At 42.2% G+C, this 15818-nt stretch overlaps 1 protein-coding gene across 6 annotated transcripts in view; it reads right to left on the bottom strand.

Moving 5' to 3' along the window:
- TOPAZ1 (testis and ovary specific TOPAZ 1) overlaps window positions 1-549 on the bottom strand; it is a 60895-nt gene extending 60346 nt beyond the window's left edge. For 2 of the 6 annotated variants that reach the window (XM_055558241.1, XM_055558242.1), the window contains exon 1: window positions 218-549. In XM_055558241.1, the coding sequence (XP_055414216.1) occupies window positions 218-422 (205 nt within the window). In that variant the 5' untranslated portion in view covers window positions 423-549. The remainder of the gene's footprint in view (window positions 1-217) is intronic. The other 4 variants (XM_055558244.1, XM_055558243.1, XM_055558245.1 and 1 more) reach the window with 4 other exon arrangements.
- Between the last annotated feature and the right edge of the window lie 15269 nt (window positions 550-15818).

Here is a 15818-nt window from a genome sequence, read left to right as displayed (position 1 = left end):
GATAAAACACGGGTGAAGGAGAATGGGTGAAAAGGCTAGAAAGGGAGTGACCCCTAAGTGCTCTCTTTCGGCGTCCTCCCGCTTGCAATGGGAGCTCCGCCTCCTTCGCCGCTTCTAAAGTGGACCTGTCAGATGGGTCTGAAAGGCCCCCATGTTCCCCCAGCCCCTCCGCTCGCCGCCTCGCTAAGTAAGGCCTTCCCAGTCCCGGATGCCTCACCTGACTTGTCACTTTCCACCTCTTCTCTCCCAGGCGCCCGAGCCACCATCCTCCTCTTTTGCCTGCTCTCCTCGCGCCCCTCCGCCTCAGGGCCGCAGCCTCCTGCCTCGCCTAGCCCTGGCCGCCGGCTTCTCTTCCTCAGGCCTCGAGCGTCGCCTTCACGCCCTGGGGCCGTCGTGGGGCCCGAGGGTGGAGCCCGCGGCATCCGCCCGGGGCTGCCAGTCTCCCCGCCAACGCAGGCCGCTTCCGCTCGCAGGAGCCCACACCAGCCGCGGGAAGGCTGCTCCTTCCGCCAGGTACCTGAGGCTCCGCCCCGCGTCTCTCGCCGCCAAGACCCCGGGACCGGAAGCGGAAGTGGGGCCCGCGCGGCCTGGCAGTGGCAAATACGATGAGGCTCAACGGGCGGAAGGACCGTGAGGGTCTGTGGCTGTCGCTTCTGGAGTTCACTGCGCGACCGTGAAGCCTCCACGTCGGTCGGGTCGAACCTTCCACTAGGCTGGACTCTCCTGGGACCATTCGGGGCCCCTCTCTCACCTGCCACCTCTCATGCCTGGTTGCTTTGAAAGACCGAGTGACTTCTAACTCTACCCCTGACTTCTTGGGGTCCCGTTCCATCTGCCTTCCTGACGTTGTGTAGGCACCTCAGCCTCCTGTTATGCAAAACTGAACTTATTTTTCCTCACAGAGTTGCTCCTTTTGTACTGGTGGAAGCGCCGCTGTCTACCCAGCTGTCTGAGTAAGGAACCTGGAAACTTTCAGAAATACCCTTTCGACTTGATCCCTCACATCTGCATTGAGGACATCTGCTGGATTCAACCGGAGAAGGCAATGGCACCCCACTCCAATACTCTTGCCTGGAAAATCCCATGGACGGAGGAGCCTGGTGGGCTGCAGTCCATGGGGTCCCTAAGAGTCGGACACGACTGAGCGACTTCATTTAAACTTTTCACTTTCATGCATTGGAGAAGGAAATGGCAACCCACTCCAGTGTTCTTGCCTGGAGAATCCCAGGGACGGGGGAGGCTGGTGGGTTGCCGTCTATGGGGTCGCACAGAGTTGGACACGACTGAAGCGACTTAGCAGCAGTAGCAGCAGCTGGATTCAACTTTCTGTGTTTGTCAGCCACTCACCTTGGCTCCAGCTTGCAGACTCTGACTGACCTACTGCATCAGCCTACTGGATGTTACTCGTGCTTCCATCCTTGTGCTTTTTCAGTCAGCTTCCACCTGCCGCCAGGCCATGCCCTTCCATTGAAAGGGTATCTTGGCATTTCCCACCTTGGCCTTTCTTGAACCTCCTTTGCTCAAAGACTGAAACTAACAGAAAGTGTGTTATTTGCTCTTTCAGGTATGGCCCCTGAATATTTGATTTTTGTCTCTCACTGCCACTGTGGGGGAGAAGGTGTGCTTCATTGGAAATCTATGCACAGAAGTTACCTTTCTGCATTACCTGACTCTAATTCTGTTGGAGCTATTTTACAGCTGTGTAAGTTGTAAATGAGTGGTAGCAGTGCAAAATGGTGGTCTGTGGAAACACAAATTCTCTCCCGAAGTTCAATCGATTTTTGCACTCCCTGTGAAAGAAGATGGTTTTGCCTCCATTTATTTCAATATATCTGGTCTATAAATGTGTCTATTCTTTGGTCTTGTCCTTTAAGCAGATGGTTATAAAATCTGCCTGATACAAGAAACAAAATCTTTAACATGTTCATTTTTATATCTATATGACAGTCATAATTTTGAAACTGAGCAGGACTCAGAGTTTGGGTCTTCTGAGCATGAACTGCCAATACTCCTTGTTTGGTGCCCTGCAGATATTTACTGTGCCTTCCTTCACAACTGGTGATAGTAAATTGGCTTTCTTGTGCTGCAGGCAAAAGGACTCAAGTTCAGTTGGGTAAGAATTTTATCTTTTTGGGGGATGGAGGGTGGCTGTTTGTTAACACCACACATACCCTTGCCTGCATTTACCTCACGTTGGGCTACTGCTGGAGTTCCCTAGATTCCATGTGATCCAGCTTGCTGATAGAAATAGAGTAGGGCAGTGACACAGATAATTTTAGAAATCCCACTAGGGAATTATGTATAGAGAATTAACTTTGGGAGACCATTATACATTAATCATTGCTCAAGAAAGGAATCAGAATATCATGAAACAAAACAGGCCTGCTTAACAATGTACCCATGTAATAAAAGCACAAGATATCCTCCAGGTCATTAGGTAAAAAAATGAGACCTGTATGCCTCATGCTGGCCGAGGTCAGCAAGATAATGATCCTTAAGACAAAGACCTCTGCACACCAAGTACAGGACATAGGGCAAAGATGACATTCCAAAGTAGAAGACCTCAAACTCTAATCTGAGATGATTTAACCACTTCTCTGCTGATTTGAATAGCACCATGACATTCCTGGTTTAACCATATAGGGTCAATAACCTGCCATGAAGGAGGAGCTAATGATATAAGCCTACTCTCTACTCAAAAAATGAGGAGGAAGGTGGTCTTCTCCTCCTCCCCACTTTTCCATTGACTACAAAAATGAAGCCCTCTTTGTTCTCAGGGAAGAGCTATCTTGCCTGCCCTCATATCCTTCACAAGCATCCTATACTAATAAACCCACTTTTTACTTACCACTTTGTCCCTCAATGAATTCCTTCTGTGCTTAGACACAAAGAACCTGAGCTTCATTAATTCCTGAGAAAAGTTGTTCAATACCTGTGCTGGTTCAATATATGCTGGTCCTGGAAATTCTTTTGCTTGTCTGCTTGATGAAGTACAAATTTCCCTTCAAGATTCAGTAAGGATCACCCCTCAAGGATGCTTCCCAGCTGCCTTTCTCCTTATACTTGGAGGAGTGAGATGTTCCTGCCTGTCAACACATCATTTTCAACTGTTTACTTGTATAGTAAGTCCCCTACATACAAACCTTCAAGTTGTGAACTTTCAAAGGTAAGACTACATGTTTGCCTGTCCATTTACGTAGTAAGTTAGTTCACATGTCTGGTGTACATTGTCATGTGTGTGCATTCTCTACAGGTGGTTGTGTTTTTGTGTACTTTACAGAATAGCAGTATTTTTTGTGTTTGTTTTTTATGTATTTGTGTGAAAAGTATAAACCTGTAGAGTGCTATGTACTAATCAGCTACATACAGTACTGTATAGCTGATTGTGTTAGTTGGGTACCTAGGCTAACTTTGTTGGACTTATAAACAAACTGGGCTTATGAATATGCTCTCAGAATGGAACTCATTCATATGTAGGGGACTTACTGTATGTTCCCCTCAGGGCAGGTACTTTATTTTTTTAAAATTAATTTTGGAGTATAGTTAATTTACAATGTTGTGTTTCTGCTGTACAACAAAGTAAATCAGCTATATATACATTGGCATGTGTCCACTCTTGTTTAGATTCTTTTCCAGGTATCTTCTTTTATCTTTGCATGTTTGTTTGTTTAATCTTTGTATGTTAAAAGAGGAGATTGATGATATTGAACACAATGTATATTACGCATTAAAAAATAGTAGGTTTCGTTTAGAGTACTGTGGCAGTTTGGATGAGTGAAATATCCTTAGGAGCTTCTAGAAAATAGAGCTTGGGTAAAGGAGGTGTAAAGAACCTAGAATTTTTTTTTTTTTTCCTGCTTGGAAATATCCCCAGTAAAAGGAAAACCAGTTGAAGAATAGCAGAATTTAGAAAAAGTAATTTTAGGGATTTCAGGCTACATGCTTATTCCAAGTTCACTTTGTGCACCAGTTTCCTTATCTGTGAAATGAAATAAGAGCACATCCTGAAGGAAACCAGAATCTGTCATCCCAAAATATGTCTCTTTGACATAAACATTTTTTTGAGCTGAAGGCAATTAAACAGCAGGAAATGCAGGGAAAACTCTCTACCCCCCCCCCCCCCCCATTTCTACCTAGAGGCAAGATATAAATTCTCCTTTACTGGAGATGACTCTCAACTCTCTGCAGCTGAGAAATGGTACTAGAGGAATCTGCAAATAAAATTTCCTCAATTAGCGTCTTCCCATATATTTACCTTCCTGCAGTTTGCCACTCTTAGAAACCTCAAGATACTTTCCCTTGTCCTGTAATTTCTGTGTGGGTTTATTGTTCCTTGTTGAAGATGATAGAGAAGGTGAGTTCTAAAGAGTTCTCATGAGAATGAAATTTGCTAATATTTGTAAAGCACTTAGAACAATGCCTAGCAGATTGTAAACACTAAGATTTGTTAAATAAAAACCTCTATATTGAAAGATAAATCCTATATAATTCTAATATTTACTATCTTCAAAATAAACATTGCTACCAAGATCTTAGTAAAATAAAGATAAAAATTCAAGAATCCAGCTTCCTTGGTCTGAATAAAAACAGATGGTCTTAAACTCGGCTATAGGCCCAGGAATTTAAAGACGTATGCTCATAACTGTTGAAATGCATGAAAGAGAAATGGGAAGAGCTTAGTAGCATAGGAAATTGCAAAATCAAGCTCACTGAATGTTCTGCATAAAAAAATTATAATCTTTATTACAGGTTTTAAATTCCTCATACCAAACTGCTTTTATGGAAAACTTAAGGAGATTAGGTATGTTTATACAAGTTTTCTTCTGTCCTCTTCTGTGAAATGATTATCATAATCCTACTATTGTGCTTTGCAGTATCTGGAAAGGGCAGGCACAGTTGTTTACCAGAGAACTCAATTTTCCTGGTGGCAGATCTCACATACTTGGTAGTTCAGAAGATTGAGCAGAATGTTTACCCCGTATTTACCCTTACCTATTGAGCCACATCTCAGTCCATAGACTCAGCCCTTTGTGGGTACCTGGGGGGCTCTTCTCTTCTAGTTCTTTTGTGGAATCTGGAGTCGCAAAACATAGCTCGGAGGACCCTTAAGACAGTGGAGTACAGTTTATTATGCCAGCGGATCCAAGGGGAATCAGTTCCCAACAAGAACCCTGATGTTTCTGAGAGGCCCAGTTTTATACCCCCCTACTATGTGACTGGTTACATGTTAGCAACATCTTTGTTGTATATGATTGAGTTTTACAACAAGTAGATGCTAGGAGAATACACAATTAAGGTTAAAGGTGGGGAACAATGATTACACATCAAGGGGGAATGTCTCCATGGTTAATCTAACGGGCAGCCAGACCTCAACTACAATCTCCGTTTGTCATCTGTAAGGAGGGAAGTCTCCAGGAGACCTGGTTTTCACTAGCAATGGTTTCCTCACTCTTGGGCAGGGTTCAGGCCCAGTTCATATCCTGTCTTTAAGATGGATGACAGGCTTCAAGATGGAGTCTCTCCTGCTTTCCTCACACTGGCGCCAACAGTTCCCCTCCCCACTTTTTATTTTCTACACTTTCCCCCTTGTCTCTGAATCCTGATGGACACTACTGCTTAGCCCTTGAAGTCAACTTTGGGGTCACTGCTTCACCCATGTCCTTTGTGCATGGCAAGGCCTAGGTTTATGCTGGAAAGATGACAGCAAAGTTACATTCTCTGTATTCTCCAACTAAAATTGTAGATGACTTATGCACAGGACTGGCTACACAATTTGTGGGGCTCAGTACAAAATGAAAATGTACTTTTTGGAGACCTTCTGATGAAGATAAAGGATTTTGAGACACAGCAGAGCATTAAACCAAGTGTGGGGCCCTGTGTAACCACACAGATTGTGTGCCCATGAAGCTGGCCCTATAGAAACATGGTCTAACCCTTTAAATGTTAAAAAAAAAAAAGTCAATGAACCTATTATACCTCTAGGGAGAAAAAAAAAATCAAAGATTTCAAAATTGGCCTGTGGTCCCAAATATTTTGCTTCCAGTATTAGAGTCCAGACTTGGAAACTCAATTAACTTTTTTAAAAATTTTAAATTAATTTATTTTAATTGGAGGCTAATTACTTTACAATATTGTAGTGGTTCTTGCAATACATTGACATGAATCAGCCATGGGTGTACATGTGTTCCCCATCCTGACCCTCCCCTTCCCATCCCTCAGTGTCATCCCAGTGCACCAGCCCTGAGCACCCTGTCTCATGCATTGAACCTGTACTGGCAATCTATTTCACATATGGTAATATACATGTTTTAATGCTATTCTCCCAAATCATCCCACCCTCACCTTCTCCCAGAGAGTCCAAAAGTCTGTTCTTTACATCTGTGTCTCTTTTGCTGTCTCACATATAGGGTCATCATTACCATCTTTCTAAATTCCATATATATGCATTAATATACTTATTGGTGTTTTTCTTTCTGACTTACTTCACTCTGTATAATAGGCTCCAGTTTCATCTACCTCATTAGAACTGATTCAAATGCATTCTTTTTAATAGCTGAGTAATGTTCCATTGTGTATATATACCATAGCTTTCTTATTCCATTCGTCTGCCGACGGACATCTAGGTTGCTTCCATGTCCTAGCTATTGTAAACAGTGCTGCGATAAACACTGGGGTACATGTGTCTCTTTCAATTCGAAACTCGATTAACTTTTTATCCACTAGGGGGCCCCAGATCCAGAGCATCCAAGGATGAGGCACCATTCTTTTATCTGGCTTCAGGAACTCTCTGCTCTTTAACCTAAGAGCCTTTGTTTGTTGTTTTTTTTTTTTTTTGGTTGTCTGAAAAGCTTTATTTATTTTTTTTAATTTTATTTTTAAACTTTACATAATTGTATTAGTTTTGCCAAATATCAAAATGAATCCGCCACAGGTATACATGTGTTCCCCATCCTGAACCCTCCTCCCTCCTCCCTCCCCATTCCATCCCTCTGGGTCGTCCCAGTGCACCAGCCCCAAGCATCCAGTATCCTGGACTGGCATCGAACCTGGACTGGCAACTCGTTTCATACATGATATTTTACATGTTTCAATGCGATTCTCCCAAATCTTCCCACCCTCTCCCTCTCTCTCAGAGTCCATAAGACTGTTCTATACATCAGTGTCTCTTTTGCTGTCTCGTACACAGGGTTATTGTTACCATCTTTCTAAATTCCATATATATGCATTAGTATACTGTATTGGTGTTTTTCGTTCTGGCTTACTTCACTCTGTATAATAGGCTCCAGTTTCATCCACCTCATTAGAACTGATTCAAATGTATTCTTTTTAATGGCTGAGTAATACTCCATTGTGTATATGTACCACAGCTTTCTTATCCATTCATCTGCTGATGGACATCTAGGTTGCTTCCATGTCCTGGCTATTATAAACAGTGCTGCGATAAACATTGGGGTACACGTGTCTCTTTCCCTTCTGGTTTCCTCAGTGTGTATGCCCAGCAGTGGGATTGCTGGATCATAAGGCAGTTCTATTTCCAGTTTTTTAAGGAATCTCCACACCTAAGAGCCTTTGATTGTGTCATTGAATCAGATAAAGTCTGTTACTCAATGTAGTAAGTTCAAAATGAAGAACAATGGGAATTTGTCAGCAGAACAGGACCTCAGAAATCATCCAGTCTAACCTCTTCATTTTACTACTGTGAGGTACAAGAAGCTAAGTAATTTAAAAGTGCTGTGAATCAGTCATTTCCTAAGTGTTTCCTCTGTTTGCTGCTGAGTCGCCCACACTTCCAAGTAGCTATTCTTCAGGAGACAATCACCTCTGGTCTGAGAGAGAGTGAAGCAAGCACAAATTTATTCTCCTGCTTCTGCATGTGGCTGCACACCTGTCTAAGGATGTCTGTGGTGCATATACCCATGTTCTAGCATCTCTGTAAAGGATCTTGTATTTATGCCTCTCTAATTTTCCAGTTGAATTAGCACCAGCATTGTTGTCTATTATATCCTTGGTGGAGGAGGGAGTTCCCTTTTCACTTTCCATTGTGGGAAAACCTCAAAGAGGAGGGGGCTATGCCTGTGCTATGGTGTCAAGATCAAGTTTGCCAAGGGATAGAGTGGGTGGTTGTCTAAATGGTTTGATTTGAAGTGTGAGAGGGAAAATTTCCTCCTATTTAGTCTTTTTACCCACTCAAGAGAATGTGTTATGTTTGTATATACACTGATGACTTTGTATCTCCATACCAGTGTCCTGCTTTGTAGTCCCTTGTCCACGCCTTGGATCCAAATGGCTGGGATAAACAGTTCCTTGAAGACTTGGACTCATTTAGCAGAGAGCAGTCACCAAGAGTTTTGCTTTCCTGCTTCAGGGATTCCTCCAGTGCCCCAAGCAGACATCTGGCTTCATTCAGGGAGTGGGCAGCTAGCTAATGCAGTGTTGTTAGCATGCCTGGAGAAACCCTCAACCAGCAGGGGTAGGGAGCTAGCGGATAAATCCTCCTGCCTCCTGCCTTTCAGATAGACAATCCTGGAGGCCTTTGGTATATTTTCTTAGGCATCTCTGAAGATTTGAGCCCTCATTGCTCATGGCAGCAGTCTTCTTAATATCATGCTTTTTTTTTTAGATTAATTTTTGTTGGCGTATAGTTGACTTACAATGTTGTGTTAGTGTCTGATGTATAGCAGAGTGAATCAATTATACATATACATGTATCCACTCTGTTTCAGATTATTTTCCCATATAGGTCATTACAGAGTATTGAGTAGTGTTTCTTGTGCTCTACAGTAGATTCTTATTCGTTATCTATTTTATGTATAGTAGTGGGTAGCATACCTTTTTATTGGTCTCACTGTCCCCATCCTTATCACTGGCCCCTCTAAGTGACTTACACATTGGTGCTTGCCTTGGTCTCTGTCCCAGCTGAGATAAGTATCTGTTTGACATTTTAAATTCCCATGCCCCAAATATGACTGTTGATTTCCCCATTTCTCCCATAGCTTCATCAGCTCAGCTCAGTAAACAATAACTCTATAATTCTAGTTACTTAGATTCATTCTGGAATCCTCTCTCTCACTAGCCCACATCTCTGCTCCCATTCACTCTTCAGTAAACTTGGCCTGTTTTCCTTATAAACATCCCAAATGTCCTCATTTCTTATCATCTCCACCACTTACGTCCATTAGCCAGGCTACCATCTTTCTTATCAAACTACTCATTCCTCTATTTCTAATTTTGTCCCACTATTCTTCACCTGATAGTCATGTTGATTCAGTAAAATCCAAGTTGTCTCTGTCGCTGAACCCTCCAGTGGGTACCCACCCTATTTAAAATAAAATCTCAAGGCCTTCTGAAGTTTCACAGGCTCTACATAATGATGTCTCTGGCATCCCTTCACCATAATTAGATCACATTCTTCTTCCTTGTGGGGCTTTAACCCAGTAGTCTTCTCATTATCACTTGAATATGCTAAGTGTGTTCTCTTCTTGGGGCTTTTGCATTTGCTCCTCCCCTGTCTGGAATGTCTCTTCTCATCAGAATCTATTAGTATATGCTCCATGCCCTGACTTCCCTCAGGTCTTTGCTGAAATGTTCCTGTAGAAAGAGACTCTCCCTGACCAAGCCAAAGAAAAAACAAATCTGGACTTAGCAAGGGGAGACTTCTGTTCAAAAGGATTATTGCAAGGGGGTGGGGCAGGGAGACAACTGCAGGGGAGAAAACACTTTGACCATAAGATTTACAAGTGCCTCCAGAGTTAGGCAAAAAGTTTTTTTTTTTTAAGTTTATTTTTTAAGATTGAAGTATAGCAAGGCAAATGCTCATAGTTTTGCCGAGAGAACACACTGATTATAGCAGACACCCTCTTCCGAAAACACAAGAGAAGACTCTATACATGGACATTACCAGATGGTCAACACCAAAATCAGATTGATTATATTCTTTCCAGCCAAAGATGGAGAAGCTCTATACAGTTAGCAAAAACAAGACCAGGAGCTGTCTCTGGCTCAGATCATGAACTCCTTATTGCCAAATTCTGACTTAAATTGAAGAAAGTAGGAGAAACCAATAGACTGTGGCTCAGATCATGAACTCCTTATTGCCAAATTCAGATTTAAGTGAAGACAGTAGGGAAAACCAGTAGACCATTCAGCTATGAAGTGAAGTGAAGTGAAGTCGCTCAGTCGTGTCCGACTCGTTGCGACCCCATGGACTGTAGCCTACCAGGCTTCTCAGTCCATGGGATTTTCCAGGCAAGAGTACTGGAGTGGGTTGCCATTTCCTTCTCCAGGGGATCTTCCCGACCCAGGGATAGAACCTGGGTCTCCCGCATTGGAGGCAGATGCTTTACCCACTGAGCCACCAGGGAAGCCCATTCAGGTATGACCTAAATCAAATCCCTTAAGATTATACAGTGGAAGTGGGAAATAGATTTAAGGGACTAGATCTGATAGAGTACCTGATGAACTATGGACAGAGGTTCGTGACATTGTACAGAGGACAGGGATCAAGATCATCCCCAAAAAAAAGAAATGTAGAAAAGCAAAATGGCTTTCTGAGGAGGCCTTACAAATAGCTGTGAAAAGAAGAGAAGCCAAAAGCAAAGGAGAAAAGGAAAGATAAACCCATTTGAATGCAGAGTTTCAAAGAATAGCAAGGAGAGATAAGAAAGCCTTCCTCAGCGATCAGTGCAAAGAAATAGAGGAAAACAATAGAATGGGAAAAACTAGAGATCACTTCAAGAAAATTAGAGATACCAAGGGAACATTTCATGCAAAGATGGGCTCAATAAAGGACATAAATGGTATGGACCTAACAGAAGCAGAAGATATTAGGAGGAGGTGGCAAGAATACACAGAAGAACTATACAAAAAAGATCTTCACAACCCAGATAATCATGATGGTGTGATCACTCATCTAGAGCCAGACATCCTGGAATGTGAAGTCAAGTGGACTTTAGGAAGCATCACTATGAACAAAGCTAGTGGAGGAGATGGAATTCCAGTGGAGCTATTTCAAATCCTAAAAGATGATGCTGTGAAAGTGCTGCACTGAATATGCCAGCAAATTTGGAAAACTCAGTAGTGGCCACAGGACTGGAAAAGGTCAGTTTTCATTCCAATCCCAAAGAAAGGCAATGCCAAAGAATGCTCAAACTACTGCACAACTGCACTCATCTCACACGCTAGTAAAGTGATGCTTAAAATTCTCCAAGCCAGGCTTCAGCAATACGTGAACCGTGAACTTCCAGATGTTCAAGTTGGTTTTAGAAAAGGCAGAGGAATCAGAGATCAAATTGCCAACATCCACTGGATCATCAAAAAAGCAAGAGAGTTCCAGAAAAACATCTATTTCTGCTTTATTGACTATGCCAAAGCCTTTGACTATGTGGATCACAATAAACTGTGGAAAATTCTGAAAGAGATAGGAATACCAGACCACCCTACCTGCATCCTGAGAAATCTGTTTGCAGGTCAGGTAGCAAGAGTTAGAACTGGATATGGAACAACCAACTGGTTCCAAATAGGAAAAGGAGTACATCAAGGCTGTATATTGTCACTCTGCTTATTTAACTTATATTCAGAGTACATCATGAGAAACGCTGGGCTGGATGAAGCACAAGCTGGAATCCAGATTGCCGGGAGAAATATCAATCACCTCAGATATGCAGATGACACCACCCTTATGGTAGAAGGTGAAGAAGAATTAAAGAGCCTCTTGATGAAAGTGAAAGAGGAGAGTGAAAAAGTTGGTTTAAAGCTCAGTATTCAGAAAGCGAAGATCATGGCATCCGGTCCATCACTTCATGGGAAATAGATGAGCAAACAGTGGAAACAGTGGCAGACCTTATTTTTTTGGGTTCCAAAATCACTGCAGATTTATGCAGTGACTGCAGTTATGAAATTAAAAGATGCTTAGTCCTTAGAAGGAAAGTTATGACCAACCTAGACAGCATATTAAAAAGCAGAGACATTACTTTGCCAACAAAGGTCCATCTAGTCAAAGCTATGGTTTTTCCAGTAGTCATGTATGGATGTGAGAGTTGGACTATGAAGAAAGCTGAGCACTGAAGAATTGATGTTTTTGAACTGTGGTGTTGGAGAAGACTCTTGAGAGTCCCTTGGACTGCAAGGAGATGCAACCAGTCCATCCTAAAGGAGATCAGTCCTGGGTGTTCATTGGAAGGACTGATGTTGAAGCTGAAGCTCCAATACTTTGGCCACCTATTGCAAAGAACTGACTCATTTGAAAAGACCCTGATGCTGGGAAAGATTTCAGGCAGAAGGAGAAGGGGATGACAGAGGATGAGATGGTTGGATGGCATCACTGACTCAATGGACATGAGTTTGGGTAAACACCCAGAGTTGGTGATGGACAGGGAGGCCTGGTGTGCTGCGCTTCATGGGGTCACAAAGGGTCAGACATGTCTGAGCTACTGAACTGAACTGAACTGAATAGTTGATATACTGTAATTTGAACATACATAATATTTATTGGGTATTTTCTTTATATCAAGTACTGTCCTAAGTGGTTTATATCCACTACATCATTTAACTCTATGAGATAGTTAATAGTATTGTTATTTCTGTCAACTACAAATTGGCACTTACGAAGAGCAATGCCAATGACTGAACAACAAAGGCATTTGCCATCTGCCTCTATGGAGACTGAACCCTGTGCTGCTATAACTGTTGATCTTCAACAACTCCTGAGGGAGTTCAGGGTGGAAGGAGCACTCTGTGTTCCAGGGAATCTTGGTGGGATAGGTCTTTACATAGTTGGATGTTTTTAGGAACAGATTTTATGATCTCAATCCTTGTATCTCCTCATATCTAGAGAAGCAGTAAATCCCTTCATGGTGACATCAGATCCTCATGACTAACAAAAAACCTTTTGTAAAATGAGTGCTTAATGGTATTGAACTGCCCTTTCACCGAAACCTTATATATTGACCTTCCCCCACTGCCACTTTGGAGCAGTGTGTCAGAGCTATCTGAGATGCTGCCTTCCAAGCTGCAATCCTCATTTTGCCCCAAATAAAACTTAACTTGCACCTCTCAAGTTGTGCATCTTTTTTAGTCGACATCTCTTTTTCACAGATGAGAAAATAATACTAAAAGCCGATGAATGCCAAAACACAGTGAACATCAAAGGGAGAGGAAACCACAGTATGTACAATGTATATGCACAGTACCATTATTTATATACACAGTTCAAAAATGAATTATCTGAATCACCAAAAATATTTAATATGGGCAGATGCTATGCAGTATATTTAAATATTTCAATCTAAATGACCTCTCATTCAATATTTAAAGGAATAAAATTCAGTTTTTCTAAAAAATGCTCTTGTCTCAAAGATATACTTCTGGCCACATGTAACTCATGAACATTTGAAAGGTAAGGTGTACAACTGAGAAAATGAACTTTTAATTTTATTTAATTATAGTTTACTATTTTTTTATTGACGTATAGTTGGTTTACAATGTTATGTCAGTTTTAGGTGAACAGCAAAGTGATTCAGTTATATATTTATCTATATATTCTTTTTCAGGTTCTTTTCCATTATAGATTATTACAAAATATTGAGTATAGTTCCCTGTGCTATGTATTATGACATTGTTGATTATCTAATTTATATATATTAGTGTGCATATGTTTATCCCAAACTCCTAATTTACCCCTCTTTTCTTTCCCCTTTGGTAACCATGTTTGTTTTCTATGTCTATGGGTCTATTTTGAACTTTTGGTTTCATATTATCTTCATTAATATAATTTAAATTTTGAAACCAGAAACTGTCTTTGTAGGACACCATCTCACTTTAACCTTTGTGTAGCATAAAGTAGGAGTGTAGTTCACAAACTGGCAAAGTACATCTTTTCACCTATACACATAAACACATCACTGATCTAGTTGGTGGAGAAGGCAATGGCATCCCACTCCAGTACTCTTGCCTGGAAAATCTCATGGACGGCGGAGCCTGGAAGGCTGCAGTCCATGGGGTCGCTGAGGGTTGGACATGACTGAGCAACTTCACTTTCACTTTTCACTTTCATGCATTGGAGGAGGAAATGGCAACCCACTCCAGTGTTCTTGCCTGGAGAATCCCAGGGACGGGGGAGCCTGGTGGGCTGCCGTCTGTGGGGTCACACAGAGTTGGACATGACTGAAGTGACTTAGCAGCAGCAGCAGCAGATCTAGTTGGTGTTAATAGGTTGATTCAGAGAGTTTATTTATAGAGAAGAGTATATAAAGCTAGAAGGAACTGGGTTTTGAGTAGTAGAATGACAGGGTGGCATTGATAGTAGATCAAAGGATGTATGACCCTGAGGCCAGCCTGTTTTCTGGAGGTGGGAGTGTGGTATGCTGGCTCAGGGTGATTTGAAGGTAGGCCAAAGTTCAGGAACCTGGAGGGAGGAGAGAAGCTTAACCAAAGTCTGATAAACAAGCATTTTTTTCCAGTTGATCAGTGGGGACAAACTTCAGCTAATCATTTACAAGGCAAAGAAAGGGAATTTTGAGAGTAGGCAATGGCACCCCACTCCAGTACTTTTGCCTGGAAAATCCCATGGACAGAGGAGCCTGGTAGGCTGCAGTCCATGGGGTCGCTAGAGTCAAGACACGAGTGAGCGACTTCCTTTTCACTTTTCACTTTCATGCATTGGAGAAGAAAATGGCAACCCACTCCAGTGTTCTTGCCTGGAGAATCTCAGGGACAGGGGAGCCTGGTGGGCTGCCGTCTATGGGGTCGCACAGAGTCAGACACGACTGAAGCGACTTAGCAGCAGCAGCAGCAGTCTTATCTGAGTTATGGGAGAAAAGGTAGCTCTTTGCAGTAGCAGTTGTCTAGAACACAAAGGACAGCATGGGGAGGTGGGGGGAGGGGGGGGCGTTCCTTAATCTTCCCTGTTTTTCAGGATCATAGGACCCAGGTAGCTTTAACATGGACACCACTGGAAGATGTGATAATCCTCCACTGCACTTTTCTGGTCTTGTTAGGGGAAGCAAACCACCCACCCTGGCCAGGCACCATAGTACCTATTTGCATGAGTTGTTTTATGACAGGAGGTCCTGGTAAGGAACATGGAACCAGAAGAGTTCAGGAAAGGTCAAAAGGAGACACCACATGTCCAACCACTTCCCAGAATCCTTCTCGCTGGCATTCATCTCAGCCGAACAAGGCATGCACCACCAGGAAGGACTCTGCGTCAGAATGATTGGCTAAAGACAATCTGGAAACCAATCCCATCATCATAAAACCCCGAGACTATGAGCCACATGGCAGAGCACCTTCAAAGTTAGGCTTCAAGATAATTTTATATTCATTTGAACTTTTTAAAAAATTAGGAAATGCAGCACACATACAGAAAAATATTTAGAAATGCAACATATGAAACTGTCTTGGTGGTCCAGTGGTTATAAGACTTTGTCTTTCAAAGCAGGGGATGTAGATTTGATTCCTGGTTGAGAAACTAAAGTCCTACATGCCATGGGGTATGGCCAAAAATTAAATAAAATTTTAATTATATAAACTTGCAATTAATTACATTTCTCAAAAAGACTCATCACTAGTTTTTACACACATGGAAATCAGCAGACACTACAAATCAGGGTTTTCCTTCCAAAGAGCTGACTGTTAAAACATTTAACAGCCCTCAGGGGATGTGTATCCTCAAACTTATCAAATAATTCCAAACCATTTTCAAAGCAGTTGTACCAGTTTACATTCCCATCAGCAATTTCAGAGTCCCTGTACATCTCTGCTAGCTCTTAAAGTGTATTCTGGTGGGCATGCAGGAGTATCTAATTGTTGTAATTTGAATT

This window comes from Bubalus kerabau, chromosome 20, assembly GCF_029407905.1.
Source record: "Bubalus kerabau isolate K-KA32 ecotype Philippines breed swamp buffalo chromosome 20, PCC_UOA_SB_1v2, whole genome shotgun sequence".
Taxonomy (NCBI): domain Eukaryota; kingdom Metazoa; phylum Chordata; class Mammalia; order Artiodactyla; family Bovidae; genus Bubalus; species Bubalus kerabau.
The sequence above is the reverse complement of the archived record's forward strand: the minus strand, read 5'-3'. Positions and strand labels throughout refer to the sequence as shown.